The sequence below is a fragment of the Macrotis lagotis genome, chromosome 4 (genome assembly GCF_037893015.1).
Source record: "Macrotis lagotis isolate mMagLag1 chromosome 4, bilby.v1.9.chrom.fasta, whole genome shotgun sequence".
NCBI classification, from domain to species: Eukaryota; Metazoa; Chordata; class Mammalia; order Peramelemorphia; family Peramelidae; genus Macrotis; species Macrotis lagotis.
The window spans coordinates 14,205,515-14,223,379 of record NC_133661.1 but is presented as its reverse complement, the minus strand read 5'-3'; the positions used below and the strand labels follow the sequence as shown (position 1 = coordinate 14,223,379).

Sequence of the window (17,865 nt, the reverse complement as noted above, 5' to 3'; positions counted from 1 at the left end):
GTTGAGAAAGGCAAGTTTAGTTGCTGCCTCTACATAGTTAGATACACAAATTAGTTGCCCATATTCAAATAAATGTTATGAAATATTATAACTCTAAGAAATTCAAGGTGCAGGACAGTTTCTGAATGCCACTGGGGGGTTCCCTCCATCACAGATTGAGACAAAATAACACTATTTAACAAACCTCCCTCCACTGAAATAGAGTACAAGTCTTTGAATTAATAGATGAGATCTAGCGAGATCCTGGAAGTTCAGAGGAGGAAATTACTTATTTCCTCTGGATCACACAGCCATAAGTCAGAGACGAGAGGTAAAGGCAGCCCTTACTGACTCTAAACCTAGCTCTCTGATAGTTATGAAACACTAACTTTAAATTTTCATATACAAATGTCTTGTTATTTTGAGGAATATTGCTCTACTACTACTACTACTACTACTGCTACTGCTGCTACTGCTACTACTACTACTAGTAATGGATGACATTTCTAAATATTTTTTAATGTTTAGAAAATGTTCTTTAAAGATGTTACCTTATTTGACTTCACGGGCTTCTAGTGTACTTATGAGAATCCTACCCTGACCTTATAGCTAGTAAATTTTTGGGGTGGGATTTGAAAGAAACCTTTGGAGTTCAAGGGTAGTCTTCCAAACCAATTTGTTGTGGATAACTTTCCAACCCCCCCCATACACATACATACACACACACACACACACACACACACACACACACACACACACACAAATACACACCCACACTCACCGGCACTAAAATTACAAAATTACTTGGGGATAAATTCTTAGCCAAATAGGAAAGAGAAGTGAATGTAATTAAATAAAATATATCATTTTAATGACATCAAATTGAAACAAAAACTTCAGGAACAAAGTTCATACCCCCTTGACCTAGAGATTCTACTGCTGGACACTTTCCTCAAGAAGCTACATGTTAAGAAGAAAGGAAACATTTGTGACAAAATAGTGATGGTGATACTTTTTAATAGTAGGTGATGTTTGTCCTTTATTCTTTTTTTTTTTTTAGCTTTTTTGGCAAGGCAAGTGGGGTTAAGTGGCTTGTCCAAGGCCACACAGCTAGGTCATTATTAAGTGTCTGAGACCAGATTTGACCTCAGGTACTCCTGACTCCAGGGCCGGTGCTTTATCCACCGCACCACCTAGCTGCCCCTGTCCTTTATTCTTGAAGAAGACCATCATAATATCAGGGAGGACATGCTATGACAAGCAAGTGAATTGATTTGAGTGAGGGGAGCGCTGTGCTAAGTTACCACTCACTTTTCTCTCCGGTCATCTGGGTCCAGTGACTAGATATGAATCGGGATGACTGGAGATGGACCTGGAGTTAAGGCACACAGGGTTAAGAAATTTGCCCAAGGTCACCCAGCTAGTAATAGCAAGTGTCTGAGATCAGATGAACTCAGTTGTCCTGACACGAGGACTGGTGCTCTATCCACTATACAATCAATTAAGGAATAGACAAACAAGTTGTGGAATATGAATTTAATAGAATATTATATTGTTAGAACAACTAACTAAAATGCTGAATAGAGAGATAGGAAGACAGATGAACTGATATAAAACAAAGCAAATAAAAGTAGAACAAGGACCATAACAACAAGATGTTAGAGAAAACAACATGAATGAAACAATGTGAAATTATAATGACAAACAACCCCCCCCAAAAAAAGAGATGAAAAGTCAGTATTCTTTGTAATAGCAGGATGATAAAGGTGTAGGAAACTATTGATGTCATGGCTTTTTAATGTGTTTGTGAATATTTTTCCTCTTATTTAAAAATTCTTTGATATCTTGTATTATATTATATTATAAAACATTTATTTTAAGCAAATTAAATCAATTCCATGGTAAAACACAAAAATGTATTATTCCCCTTTGTTCCTGAATGAGAATAAATTCTAGGCATTCTGACCCATTAAGTTAGTCATTCATAAAATAAATGGTCAGCTAAAAGATGTCAAGTATACTTTCTTGCCATCTCAAATAATACTGTGAAAATTTAGTAAGATTTGAGATTGACTTATCCCTGGTAGTCTTCAGAGATGATATTCAGAAACATTTGCCATTCTTTTTTTTTTAGGGATAAAGTGTTTTATTTAAGTATTGCTGTGGTTAGGAGAAGCTAAGTGAGACAGAAAAAGAATTCCATGAGAGGATAAGCACTAAGGAAAGGTATGGGGACATGAAGGTTATTTAAGGGGTTTACACCTCCCCAGAGCAGACTGTCTTCTCAAAGGAAGATGAACAACTCAAATGAGGAGTGAATGAGCTTTTAAAGGGACAGGAAGATGAGGTGATATGTATATATATTGATGGGGGTCATAATTCAGAGAGCAGGGCTGAAGTAATTAGGAATATGTAGATGGGAGCAGAAGCTCACAGATTTAATCCTTTCAGGTTAAGTCAGGGATCCACTATTTTATTGATAGGAACTTATCTTATGCCTGGGGACAGGTATTTAACATTTATCTCAAAATATGATCTCAACAAAAGGAACTCTAATCAGCCTCTATATGCTCCCCTCAAGGTCTCAGGATACTCAATCTGCCAGGTAATCTCTCTTTTAAAAATCAAATTATTGTTGTCTTATTCTCAGCATAGATTTGGAGCTAGAAAGGACCTTAGAGGACTTTAAGTTTATTTCTTTTGTTTTACAAATAAGGAAGCTGGGAGACAGAATTGCTAAATAGCTTGCCAAAGATCACATAGCTTCTGAGAGTCTGTGACAGGATTCAAGTTTCCTTTCCTCCACTCCTCCACATGGCTTCCTCTATTGAGTTTCGATCACACTTAGACTTATTTCCTAATGAATTGCAATCAATTTCAACAAATAAAATTATTTATATATATGTATATACATATCTTTTCATGTTAATTTATAATTTTATTGATTCATTTCAATAAATAAGATATAATCCATCTTCCCAAAATCTATTCCTATTTACTAATCTCTTGTCTTATCACCTGTGCCTGTATACTTGGCAGGATCTCTTTATCTGTTCCAGAAAATTCAATATCAGGTCTTTCTAGAGCCCCAGACAACAGAGGCCACCAAGGTAGCCCACAACAACCTCATAGTATTCTCTGACTTGGTCTCTCATTGCTAGCAGCGGATAGAGTAATGGTCTCTTTTTAGATTGCATGGAGTATTCAGGGAGGATTGGACTTCTGTTGTAAGGACTTCTCAAGTTCTCTTCATGGCTGCTCATCCACCTCTGGTGTCCACCTTCACCTGTCTCTCTAAGAAGCTATAGCATACACAGTGGCCACAGCATTTAAACCATCACAGCAGATGGGCTAAACTAGGTTGAGGGTAACCAAAAGTTCTCACATCTAGCTGTGATTTAGAGTGATATCTACCCCAAGCATGTGAAGACTTTTCTTCAGACAGAATCAGTGTGGAGTGACTAATATTCTGCCACAGGGAATTTACATATGTGTCAGGGGTGGGGGGGAGTACACTTCCTGTCATTACCATTTCCTTCAAGCCTACCTGCCCTATTTCCTTTGCCAACTTTAGAATGCTACATCCAGAATTCTGTTCCTGTCTTCCATGGTCCACCTTCCTACTGTATTCTACTATCCACCTCACCTCCCAACCTGGAAGTTAGAGGGAGCAAAGATCATTAGGAAAACCATAGGATCTGGGCTTAGTCTCAGAAAGTAATGGCCACCTTCATTCCGGACAGAATTGTGCCCCGCCAGGGAAGACTGTGTTTCACCACCGAAATTTATCCTACTACAGAACTAATAATAATGTTTGTCCTTCATGCTTGAAGAAGACATGGCATCAGCAAGGTCATACCATGACAAGTACATGGGTTGGATTTGAGTGAGGGGATGCTTTGCTAAGTCAATAGCCCCACTTTTTCATCCAGAGCCATCCGGGTCCAGTGGCCAGATATGAATCAGGACAACTGGAGATGGCTCTGGATGAGAAGCAATAAGGGTTAAGTGACTTGCCTAGGATCACAGAGCTAGTAAATGTCTGAGGCTGCATTTGAACTTCTGTCTTCCTGACTCCAAGGTCAGTGCTCTAGCTCCCCATGACTACTAATAGCTATGTAGCACTATTCATCTTCCTCTTAAAAACAAAGCGATTTGAAAGGTGTTAGAAACATCAACCTCCAGAGAATCAAGAAATGCTTTAAAACGACTAGAGTGGGCTCCTAATGGTTCTTTCCACCTCTGCTCTCTTGCCCTGCTATCATATCCTGTAAACACTAGCCAGGAAAATATTTCTCTTCCATAGAGTATGTATGATTGGGAGAACCACAGCTTGTGTAGAGGCATAGAGAAAGGAGTCAGTGGTCAATCCAGGAAGATAATAGGAGTTTGCCTAGACAAATAATCTTGTTCTCTCTCCCTCCATCCCCTCCCTTTCTCTCTTTCTGTCTCTCTCTGTCTCTGTCTGTCTGTCTGTCTCTTTCTCTCTCTCTCTCTTTGTGTGTCTGCCTCTCTGCCACACTCTTTCTCTCTCTCTCTTCCCCCCCTCTCCTTTTTCATTTTTTAAAAAGAAGCATGTTCTATTATCATGTAAAGACCATCATTATTACCATCATGGACCTTTCATGTTGCTTTTGTTCTCCAGTTGTCACATTCCATCTTCTAACTGACTCATACCAATAGCAATGCCCCATTTCTTCTTTTTTTTTAGGTTTTTGCAAGGCAAATGGGGTTAAGTGGCTTGCCCAAGGCCACACAGCTAGGTAATTATTAAGTGTCTGAGACCAGATTTGAACCCAGGTACTCCTGACTCCAGGGCCGCCAGTGCTTTATCCACTGTGCCACCTAACCGCCCCCCCCTTTTTTTTTTTGCAATGCCCCATTTCTCATAGTGATTGTTCATTAACCTCACATTGGGCAATTTCATATCTGGCAAAATCCTTTTATTTATGCCAATTTTTATTTGGTCTATTTAACTTTCTTACTTTTAGTTCTGAAAATAAGTGCATGGATATTTACTTAGATGTTTTCATCTGCAGTCCATCTCAGTGTAAAAAGCCCAATGGTATCTGCACTTCTTCCCTAAATGAAACAATCTTCTGATCAGGGGAGGGGAAGCTGAGCTGTGACTTTTGTTCTCCACTATGACACTTATCTCTACATTCATCAAAGGAACCAAGGCTCCTACAGGGCTGTCATCTCCTGGCCAGATATATTTACAGTTTGCTGCAACTGGATAGAATACTAGGCATTTCCTAATCTCTTGAGTATTTAATAGAGAAAAAAAAATAGTGGTGAGAAGCAAACTTATATTACCAAATATCCCAAGTGGGAAGACCAAGTCAAACAGAAAACACTCGGGCAATTCTCTTTTCTCTGGAATAGTTGACATAGGAAGTTCCAAGTCAATGCACAACAAGCCGTGATCACACAAGAGACTGAGCAAGACTGGCTGAGTGAATTGGGGGCTGGTAGGATGGTAGGATGGCAGAATGCAAATTTACAGATAAGAAACTTTGACTTTTTATTGATTTTTGTTTGAGGTTCTAGAGTTCAGTCTTTGGAAGAGATAAGGAAATAGTTTCAACTTTATAAAAAAAATTGGATTGTTGAAAAACAGTCAGAATAACTGAATTTATGGGAGAAAAGGCATTATATTTGGAGTCAGAAGACCTGGGTTCAGATCCCACATCTGCCTACCTTGTTTTTCCTTCGTGTATTGGACAAGTTACTAAATCTTTTTGAGCCTCAGTTTCCTTACCTATTAAATTCAAAAGTTGATCTTAGTGGCACTGATAGCCTCTCTACTTCACACTTTAAAATCCTAATGTAATCTTAGGAAAGATAAAAGTTATATTTCCCTAAGCTCCAAATTCATGATTTCTCAGAATCATGACTTGGGTGAGGAGGTGTTACCACCATCTGGGTAAATGGGAACCCCCCCAATTGACCTTGATTTCCTTTCTTCTTTTTGGCATCTGTTTCATCTCTGGACCGACAACTTCTGTTGTAAGGACTTACCAAGTTCTCTTCATGGCTGCTCATCTACCTCTGGTGGCCACCTTCGCCTGGCTCTCTAAGAAGCTATAACATGCACAGTGGCCACAGCAAGTAAGCCATCTCAGCAGATGGGCTAAACCAGGTTGAGGGTAACCAAAAGTTCTCACATCTAGCTGTGATTTAGAGTGATATCTACCCCAAGCATGTGAAGACTTTTCTTCCACTGTTTCCACAGTCAGTCTAGTGACCTGAATCCGGCCCTGACCCTGACCCTAATGGTTCTCCCTGGTCCTCACATAACTTTAGGTCTACATGACCAGAGGCTCTACTGCACTCCCAAACCTTTCATCTGCCAGAGGTAGCAATACAAGTCAACCTGTTTAGAAGCACTCACAATGAAATACTCTCTATGACCAACCTTCACAGTTCAATGCTTAAAAAACAATCATGGCAGGAAAAATGGTCAGTCTGAGTTATTTCCTTGCTCAAACACTCTTCACTCAGCTAAACCAGCCAGCCACCTTCATGATACCCAGGCATAATGTACTACTATCTATTTCCAAGCCTCTGTATGTAGTAAAATGATCATTGTCCTTTCTGCCTCTTTGGTCCCCTCCATTCATTGAAAGGTTCATTTAACTGATGTCCCCAGTTCTCGGTTTAAAATTCTTTAAGGAGGGGATCTTACTTTCTCTGAAGGTAACCTAGTCTATGGAGCTAGGTGGTGCAGTGTAATGAGCAGCAGCCCTGGAGTCAGGAGGACCTGAATTCAAATTTGACCTCACACACACCTGATACTAGCTGGGTGACTTTGGGTAAGTCACTTAACCCTGATTTCCTCACATCTAAGGCATTTCCAGTCATTCTAATCCATATCTGACCACCAGAGCCAGATGACTCTAGAGGAGAAACTGAGGCTGGTGACTTAGCACAACACCGCCTCACTCCAATTCAATTCATGTGCATATTATGGCATCCCCCTCTCTGATGTCACAGTCTTCTTCAAGAACCAAGGACAGACAACAACAATTGGAGGAATTTTCTATTTGGCGGGATTTTTTTTTCAGATATCAAAACTCAATCAGCTTCTCTGAATTCCTTATTCTCTTATTCCCAGTTTGCCTTTCTGATTCCAATAAGAATATGTGCAATCTCTCTCTTAATCTACAGAATGACAAAATGTCAATAATTCTATCACAGAATTTCTCCACAGGCAGGCATGAATAGTTAGAGAAATTGATCTGCTGTTTTATCATTCAGTGTTTACAGGACCAAGACAACCTATGCAGAACTATGAACCGCATTTCAGTAACATGATATTTTCTGAAAGGCAAATTCCCCTTACCCCATTCTTAATTAAGTTGAAAAAAGTATGGGACCATACATAAACACTAGATGGTCTCAGAATTATTTTGATTTGAAGACATTAGTGGTGCTCGTGCTAAAAGTCAAACCAAAGGTCCATTGCCACTTAGTCAAAACTCCTTTCCATCAAGAGTTCCACAAAAATAGAACACTGTGAACTGAACCATATCTGAGAAAGTCCAAGGTCCAGCATCTTACCTCTTCCAGAACATCAGCCAACTTGCTTAGGATCTCTTCAGGGAGGCTCTGGAATGTGGGAACACTGGAAGACAAAAAGGAAGGCAGTGGTCAATAGTCTTATTCCCCTCTGGTTTGGAAAAGAAATGACAGTCCATCTGAAAGAGAAAAAGGAAAATGAGCTACTTTGGCCTAGATTTCTTTGAAATCTGTGGGAGGCAGATTCACAGTTTTTTCCTCTGTACAATGAGGATAAATTCATTTACTCACCTCCATAACACCTTGCTCATGTGCCCTCATCACTGCCACCTCACACTTGGATTATTGCAACAGAACTTTTGTTGGTTTGCCAAATCTTGCCCTACTCTGGCCTATCCTCAAGTCAGTTCTCAAGTGAATCTTCCTTTTTAAAAAAAAAAAAAAATATATATATATATATATATATTTCATTTTTTTCCTATTACAAGTAAAGCCATTTTGTCCATGTGACATTTGAGGCCTTTCCTAATTCATTTCCTCTTTGTACTCTAAGATCCAGGGATGCCATTCTTTTTCTTCCAACAAGATACTCTATCTCTTGACTTTAGACATTAGCCCTGATTCTTGTCTCCCATGCCTTGAAATGTTTTTTCTCCTCGTTCCTATCTCCTGAACGGCCAAGTTCCCTTCAAATGCTAATGTGACCGTTTTTATAGGAAGCCTTTTTTACAGACCCTCTGAATCCTAGTATTCTCACTCTGGAGATTATTCTGCATTTCATTTATTCTGAATACAATAATTTATACATAGCTGCTTACATGCTGTCTCACCCACTGGTTTGTAAACTTTTTTCGGAGCAAGAGTGGTCTTTCATCTGAGGGGGAACAGATTTTAATCTTCAAAGGGTGGGAAATTTCAATAGTAGATCATACACAGCTCAGATAGAAACAGAGCTTTTTATTGTTATTATTTCCAGCACTTTACCTAGGAACTAGGACCTAGAAGGCACTTAAGAAATGTTTATTGATTGACTACTGATCTAAAAGTTTTAGTTGGAGAAAGGGATTGTGCCAACTTAAAAGCACTTATAAAACGATGAGCTATTTGAACCTTTTTTCTCCCAAAGTATTTTTATATTAATTTTCAATATCATTAATTGTTTTATTATTTTGCATAGGCAATGGGGCTTAGTGGACAGAAAGTTAGTAAAAAAGATACACTGACTGCATGACCCTGAGCAAGTCAACTAATCTCTCATTGCAGGAATGTCTCTAAGAAGCAGCAGAAAAGGTTCAGATTGTATTGGTGGAGAGTTTCACTATACTGATTAAATCATTTATAAATAGTCAGATATGATTTAACTGTTTCATTACAATTTCTTAAAGTTTTTACTTTTATTATTATTATTATTATTATTCAATAAGAATTCTTTTTTAAAAAGTTGTTGATTCAGTAACATGGGGGCAATGATCAACCCTGATGGACTTGCTCATCACTTCAGTGCAAGAACCAGGGACAATTTTGGGCTATCTGCAATGGAGAATACCATCTGTATATAGAGAAAGAATTATGGACTTTGAACAAAGACCAAAGACTACTATCATCAAATTTGGGAAAAAGCATTATATTATAATGTCATTTTACTGTCTCATACTTTATATTTCTTCCTTTAAGGATATGATTTCTCTGCCATCACATTCAACTGAGATCAATGTATACCATGGAAACAATGTAAACACTAACAGAATGCCTTCTGTGGGGGTTGGGGGGAGGGAAGCAAGAATGGGGGAAAAATTGTAAAACCCAAAATAAATAAAATCTTTCTTTAAAAAAAAGTTGTTGATGCCAAAAATGCAATATGAATTGAAGAAAGGAAACCAGACGATTATCTGGAGAGGCTGTGTGGTACAAGGCAAAGAAGACTCATCTGTGGACAGAGGACCTGGCTTTAAGGCCTGGGCTTGCCCTTTCTTCCTTGAGTGATCTTCAGTAAGCCACTTTCCTAGATTCTAGAATTCATTCCCCTCATCCATAAAAATGGAACAAGTCCTTTCCAACTTTATGACCCCCCCCTTTTTTTTTTGTAAAACCAATTTAAGTCACTTGGCAGGGCAGGTAAATTACAAAAAGCCTTAAATATCAGCACCACTTGATTCAATAGTAAAATGGAAAGCTATGGCAGCTGGGAGGGTGCGATACTGAAGTTTGACCCCTATGATAACCCACATGCTGTAGTTCAGTTATTTTTCAGTTGAATCTGACTCTTCATGACCCCATTTGGATTTTCTTGGCAAAGACTTTGGAGTGGTTTGCATTCACCTTTTCTAACTCATTTTACAGGTGAGAAAACTGAAGTCAACAGCATTAAGTGACTTGCCCAGGGTCACATAACTAGTGTCTGAAGTCCGATTTGAACTCATAGAGATAAATCTTCCTGATTCCAAGCCTCCTAACTGCCCCAGGACATGTAGACCATACTTTAATGTTTGTGATATACTTTAATCTCATTGTCTCACTTGATCAGTCCTGGGAAGGAGTTCCTAACAGCTGTTGCCACCATTTTGTGAAGGAGATAACAGACCCAGAGACCTCTGGTGGTTTGTTTATACTCCCATTATTTTTAATTGAAAAATCTGGGCACTGAGCCCAAGGTCTTCCTGACTCCACTTCCAGCATTCCTCCTTCACACTGCCTCTCCAATAAAAGGCCAAATTCCCTATTTTAGTACATTTTGAGGTTTTAATAAGCTGGACCTCTAATAAGTCATGACTCTGCTTTTAGATTCACAATAAATTTCTGGTTAAGTAATGCTAAATTACCCAAATGCCAAGATGCACCCAACAAAAATAGATGCTTCTTGTTTTAATCTGAAATTCCCAAATCTTTTGTTATGTGGCCACCTAAATGGATAAAACCTAAATGTTTAACACTATATCTTATTCACAGAGCTTCATGTTTTTTCTCCAAATCACATGATGCTATCATCACATTGATTCTTTCCATTTAAGGCAAATAAGATTTTAATTTTCAACAAATGGCAGATTTCGATAGTGGATGGTTCTTGGGTCAGGAGTCAAGAGAGTTAGTGCAATGATTTAATATGGTTGAAATTATGTTCTATTCTGTTTTTTTTAAAAGGAGTTACATTCAAATTCCTTTTTCTCCCCATGTGAAGCAAAAGAAATTTGGGTCCCAACATAGCCTTAGGGAGAGTCTTTCCAAATGCTAATTTACTGAAGCATTTTTCTCATTTCAGTTGTCAAAATATAATAATTACTTATAAGTATTTACAATTATATTCCTGGTCAAAGGTTAGTTTTCTTAGTTATTGTGAGGAATGAAATGTGTCCTCTTTTAGACTTTGAAAGAAAGATTTTTCTGCCCTCCTTAGTCGGGAAAAGGATTGTGTCCTCCTTTAGACTTGGAAAGAAGCACTTGGCCTGCCCTTCTGGTATGAAAATTCATAAAAAATGTCATCCCCATCAGTTAAGATACCATTGTAGAAAGAGGGTTCTTTCTAATATCAAAGGTCTCTAGGGAAGTGTGAGGTTTTGTATACTTGTGTTATTTATATTCTGTTCCCCTTTCTTTGCAGTTATATAAGTTTTCTGATCCCTCACTTTGGTGGGGTCACTTCTAGAATATTTTCCATCTCTAGGTTAATGGTAAATCCCAGAGAATAAAACTTATGTCCAATCTATATTTTCTGTTGTTTATTTTAATTCTATATGTTTAAGATTTTGTTTTTAAGGTTAACATGGCATAATGATCCCACATAAATGGAGTCATTTTTTACTATTCAAGTAACCCTTCCCAGCTTTGGTCCATGACACAGATATGAATTCAATATAAATACATATCCAGCCTATTTATTTATTCATTCATTCATTTATTTACTAGCATGCTAAATTACCCAAAATAAAAGTGATGTTTATTGGGTCTCATCATATGCTAAAATGAAAACAAAAAAAATTAAACTGATTTTTGCTTTAAAATATCTAGTAGCATTTGTTATTTGCTTACTATATTTGATTAATAAATGTACTTAATTAGAACCCTAACATTCTCACTTAATTACAAAAGCATGATTAGCAAATTAGAGACATGGAGAAAAGTGAATAGCAGATGCCTGTGATGGTATTTGAAATTCTTTCTTCTTTGATATTACATTATGGTGAGTTTTTTATCCACGGTAAAAAGCCAATCTTCCTGACGCAGCAACTGGAGTTAGGAAATGTTACTAATATATTCATTTTATAGAGTTGTGATTTACAACTATAACATTCTAGAGTGTTTTAAATTTGGAGTTCTTCCCAGAGAGTGATCAGTGGATTCTCCATTCATATTTTGGTCTCTATTTCTAATGCTTCTGGGTAGTTTTTTTTTGGTAATTTATATTGTAATCAGAATGAGCCCTCTGATGTTTGCAATGCCCCACCCTATCTCCATGTGCTCAGGCTTATGATTGGGGATGGGGTAGGGAGTAACTCCATATGTTGACATTGTCCACTGGACCCTGGCCCAGATTCTGCTTATTTCTGGTCTCATCTTATTGAACTTAGCTCCTGCTCCACCCAACTCAAAAGATCCAAAGTTTTTAAGTCCTATGAGAATGGATTAGATACTGGCCTCTCTGAGTGGATAATTACCACTCAGAGCTCTCATAGATAGCACTTTGGTCCTATGAGATCACAGGCTCCACTTTTCCATCTCCTCTCAGAAAGCCCTAAGGCTTCACAGCATTTCCTTGCACTGGTAGCTTCCTCCACTGTGAATACCCTGCCCTGAACTTTGCAGACAGTATGAAACTAGATGAAGCAACTCACTGAATTTTCTTTTTGCCATTCTTGATCATTCCTCATTCTGCCTCTTTCAGATAAAGTAGTTGGAAATCTGTCTTTTATTATGACCTTTCACATTGCCATCCTAACTGTGACTCCTACTACTGTTCTACCACAATAATCTCTTAATGGGTCTCTCTGCCCTTGGGTTTTATGGTCTTGCTCCTGTCCTGTATATCCCTAAGAGATTAATCTTCCCACAGCACCATTTGGATTGAGTTTCTCCCCTGACCCAAATCCTTTAATGGATAGCCATTGAAATAATGATACATATGCTTCCTACTTCACAAGGTTATTGTAAAAAAAAAAAGTACTTTTTCCAATATCAGAATGGTTGACAAAGGATAGACATTTTTAATGCCACATAAAATCCCACTTTCTTAGATTTGTATCCAGAATTTCCCAAACACTTAACCCCCATTCCTGGCAGACTGGATATGGTAAAACTTCATTCCTGTGGACAGTAAAGGGCTGAGGAAGACTAGCTAAGGATATGCTAGCTAGGGCAGCTTGGTGGCATAGTGGATGGAGTGTTTGGTCTAGGGTCTGGAAGACCTGAGTTCAGCCTTAAGTCACTTACTAGTTACATAAACCTTGCCAAATCACTGAACTGTTAGCTTTAGTTTCCTCATTTGTAAATTGAGTTGGAAAAAGAAATGGCAAATCATCCCAGGATCAGAGAAAATCCCAAATGGGATCACAGAGTCAGACGTGATTGAAAAAGAAGTGAAAATCAATAACCTGAATCTTCTATCAGAATGTTACCACTATACATTGAAAAGAGCTTTGGGAACTAAAGATACTCCCCTGCCCATCCAACAGCTCCCACTCTCTCTTACTAAGCGGTCAATAGGCTGCCAGGATCTCACTAAGAAAAATAATCTTCCTCAGGAGCAAGAGAACTAGCAAGTACATGGACTTGCAGGGGAATTCTAGTGCAATAATCAAGTGGATTTAACAAAAAGGACTTTTATAATTTGAAAATATACTTATAAATAATTTTAATATCAAAAATATAGATATACAAAGATAACTGAAAATATGGTAGAATGAGATTTATAGTTTTCATCCTTAAACATTCCCCTCTAAAGGTGTCTGATGATCTGCCATGAGATCAAAGAAAGAGAAGGAGAAGAGGGAAATGAAAAAGAAAGGAGAAATAAAGAAGGAAGCAAGAATATTAGCGAGAGTAAAGAAGAGGAAGGAGAGGAGGAAAAAGATTTGTGAGTCTTGGCAAATCAGTTTAAAATTTTAGCTCTACTTTTTTTTAAAGCCAAGTGAATTTGGGCAAGTCATTTTGTTCTTATGAATCTCAATTTCCCCAAAAGTGAGCTTAGATGTTCCCTAAGGCTCCTTCCAGCCTAAATTGTGTAAAAGACACTCTGAAGAGTGAATAATAGCTGTAAAGTACCATGAGAGATCCCCAGAGAGACCAATCAATAAAATGTCTGCTGACTTAGTTCCAAAACAGAATGGTATGAGAATAAATCATAAGTTGTGACTAAAGAAAATGATAATTTGCAGGCTCCTTTGGAGGAATGAAGGAGGCGACTTCTTGAAGCCTTGACTCCTTCTGATGTCCCCCATACCAGCAAATAGTAGCCAACATCTGGGAGGGAGCTCCACGGCCATCCAGCCCAACATCACCCTGGAAATGAAATTCTCTTCATAGTGACATTTAATCATTCCACCTTCATTTGAAGTGCTCTTCTGACCAGAAGGGAACCTCATCCCTTTTCTGAGGATGCTCTCTATCTTTTAGATAACTATAATAAACATTATAATTAATTTTCTGATATTCTTCATGCTTACTAGTCACAAGAAAGCAAAATACCTTGGCATTTCTCCATCCTCACCAACCTTTACCTGGGAAGGCTCTGAGTAAGAGAACCTTATTCATAGAATCAGAGGCTTATGAAGGAATCTGAAAGATTATCTATTACAATCTCTTCATCTTATGGAGGAGAAAACAGAAACTCAGAGCAATTAAGATGGACTTCAGACCAAATTCTTTTGACTCTCTGGGCTATAAAGTGCAGTTGTGATGGAATGGTTGGCCTTTGATCACATGAGATTTTTTTTTTTCATTTAACACGGATTTCTTTTTGTATGTTATGTCTGAGGTGCTGTAATAAAAAATCACTTTTTTCCATTTGCATCACTTTAATTTCTCAACATATCCTGCTTCTCACCCCTTAAGATACTTGGAAAGGAGGAAAGTAGTGCTAGCCCTTTAAGATGAGAAATGGGGTAGGGTGGCCATTCTCAGTCTTGCTTCTCAAGGTCATTTTTTTTTTTTTTTGGTGAGGATTCCATGTTTACATAAGCCTCCTCTGTAATGGCAGAACCAAAGTCATTTCTGACCATCTAGTTAAATGGACACAAGAAAGTATAAGTATAAGGACACAAGGAAGTATAAGTCTCCTGGCTCCCCTTCTGGAATCACCCTAGAAACTCTTCATCTTCACACTCCACAACTCCCAGACTTTTCTGCTTTGTCCATCTTTCAATAGTTCCTTGTCCAAAGCAATGAAATGAGCCCTGACCCAGACAGGTCTTGGGGCAGCAATGAAATTATCTCTAATTTCAGAATGTCAAAGGACAGCTAACGAAATCAATGCTTATGACTTCAAGAGAGATAACCAGGATGTCAACTGGAGGAGTTGTCTGGTTCCTTCTCATCTTTTCCTCTACTTCAAGAAGGCTTCTCACTTGGCTTACTGAGTGCTCTCTGAAACTGTATCTCTTTTACCTATTCAGGCCACTTTTAAAGTCTTTATTTTGAACTAGAACATTCTCTCATTTAGGTTTCCTGAATCCATCTCCTGGATTTAAAACAAATTTGATAATGGGGGCAGCTATTTGATAATGGCACAGTGGATAGAGTACCAGCTCCAGAGTCAAGAGGACCTGACTTCAAATTCAGCCTCAGACACTTAATAATTGCCTAGTTGTATGATCCTGGGCTAGTCACTTAATTCCACTGCCTTGCAAAAATAAAAAAAATACAAAACCAAAACCAAAAAATAAATTTGATATTGTGACAAACATCTGGATTAGGCTAGATGTGCAGTCAGGAACTCGTTTTCTACCTTTTCTTATGGTAATTAAATCTCAACTCTTCTGCTGCCTTTTATTTTCATCTCCCAATTTCAGATCTGCTTTCTGGAATCACATTCACATGTGTCTCTATCCACAGAATAATGACCTTGAGATGGTCTTTTCTGGGGAGGTTCCTGACCTTCCTGTGGTGTGATAGGTCTGCCAGGACTTCTAGTGACTCTCTTCCCACATTGTCAGCATGGTGTCATGCCAAAGCATGGGATTAAGAATCAAAGGAACTGGAGTAGCTAGGTGATGCAGTGGATGGAGCACTGGCCCTGGAGTAAAGGAGGACCTGAGTTCAAATCCGGACTCAAACACTTAATAATTGCCTAGCTGTGTGGCCTTGGGCAAATCACTCTTAACCTCACTGCCTTAAAATTAAAAAAAAATTAAATTAAGAATCAAAGGATCCCAGGGAGAAGTTTAGCTTTATTGTTCTTAGCTGTGGGAGTTTTGGAAAAGATGATGCATCCTACCTGGGTTTCAAATTTCCTTACCAGTAAAATGAGGGGACTAGCTATGATAACCTCTGCACTCTTTTATGATCTATGATGCTATTCTCTATGTAGGAAGTGAGATTGGTATTAATATGGTAAATTGTAGATGCTCAGAACTTCAATATTAGAAAGAAGTCTATAGATCACGGAGTCTATCTCAAATCTAGATAAAATCTCCATTATAATTTACCTAATGGTACTTTGGCCATTTCTTGAATCCCCAAGTGAGAAGGAATCTGTTACTACTTCCCCAGTCAGTTCATTTCACATTTGGCTAATTCTTCATTCAAAATCATAAATAATTCTTGGCTAGGTTGCCAGCTCCCTGGGACTCATAACTCTGAAATCAAACTTGAACTTATATATTTGTAGACTGACTCCTTAACAGTATGACTTCCCTTCTAAGTCCCCGCAAGTGTGGTCATCTAGCAGACACAATTGGAAAAAGATAAAGGTACTAAGATGGCATTATAAAAGGAGTGGATTCATAAACCTAGGTCAGATTAGATAGAATCCTGTTTCTTTTGGAATCTCCCTTTCCAGATGGTACCTATTGACCCTGCAGTTAATCAGACTAAATTTAATTTTTCTTTTACATGAAAGCCATTCAAATATACTTGTAAGGTGAAATCCAGTGCCTTACTTATTTTTTTTTAGAAATTTTATTTCTTTAAGGCAATGCAGCTAAGTGACTTGCCCAAGGTCACACAGCTAGGTAATTATTAAGTATCTGAGGCTGGATTTGAACTCATGTCCTCCTGACTTCCTGCAATGATTTTCTTTGGAGTCATACGAACTCCAGCTCCTTAAGGATTCAGACTGACATCCCTTTGAATCTCTCCAACTTCTTAATGCCCTTCCCAAGATATGTCAGTGATGATTGAATACCACAGTACAGACATGTTCTCATGAGAAGAGAGTCTGGCAGAATTATTACTGCCATAGCTCCTCTATTATAATCTGCAAGATTATTTTACTAACCTAGTCATAAAACTTTATATTTCTTCCTATTAAGTTTCATTTTTAGGATTTAACTCAATATTCTAATCATCCCAGAGTTTTTCTGTTCCAACTGTCATACAGCATGTTTAACTATTCCTTCCTTTATTGAACATCTCACACTTGATGAGCATGCCATCATTCAAGTCAATGACAAAATTCTAAGCTGGGTCAAGGCCATGGCCAGATCATAATGGCAATGAGATCTAAGGATTTTCACTAGAGGAAGACAAATCAAACTGGAAGGGACCTTTGAGATTCCGTAGTCCAATTCCCTTGTTCAAGAGAGTCTTGCTGTGAGGATGACTCCCAAGCCTTATATAACTGGGAGGATGAAAAAATGATAAGTTACACGCCAAGCCACATAGCTGTTGGGAAGGGAAGAAGCTGAGTGCAGTTTCAGATTTTTCATTTGAAGTGATTGTGGGATATCTGAAGGGAGATCATCACAGACAACTAGGGCTTTAGGACTGGAAGTCAGAAGAAATCTGAGTTGGTGACAGTATCAATTGCAGAGAGAGGAAAGGAAACTAGATAAATGGATTTAGAGATGGAAGGACTTTCAGAGACCATCTAATTCCACTCCTCAATTTCCAGGTAAGAACCTGAAGCCCCCAAAAGTTAAGTGACTCTTCCAAGGTCACACAGGTAAAATGGGAAAATGGACAGTTTCAGATCCTTTCATTTCAGGAAGTTTCCTTTTATAACACATTGCTTCTCATATGAGCTCCTTGTATTATCCTTGCAACAAAGCAAGTAATTCAGAATTATTTTCATTCATTCATTGATTCACTCATCATCTACTGCCTATTCTCTCCAGATAAGCTGTTATTTGGAGAATCTATTTTCTAAAATGCTTAGCAACTTAGGCAGCTTTGGGTTCTAACTTAGGATGATCCCCATGTGCAAATGAAGCATTATTT

The 17,865-nt window shown here is 38.2% G+C and overlaps 1 protein-coding gene across 1 annotated transcript in view; it reads right to left on the bottom strand.

The window, feature by feature from the left end:
- Nucleotides 1–17,865, bottom strand: part of PRKG1 (protein kinase cGMP-dependent 1) — a 1,157,583-nt gene that overhangs the window by 329,937 nt on the left and 809,781 nt on the right. The window contains 1 exon segment of the mRNA XM_074232273.1: nucleotides 7,543–7,606. Coding sequence (XP_074088374.1) covers nucleotides 7,543–7,606 — 64 coding nt within the window.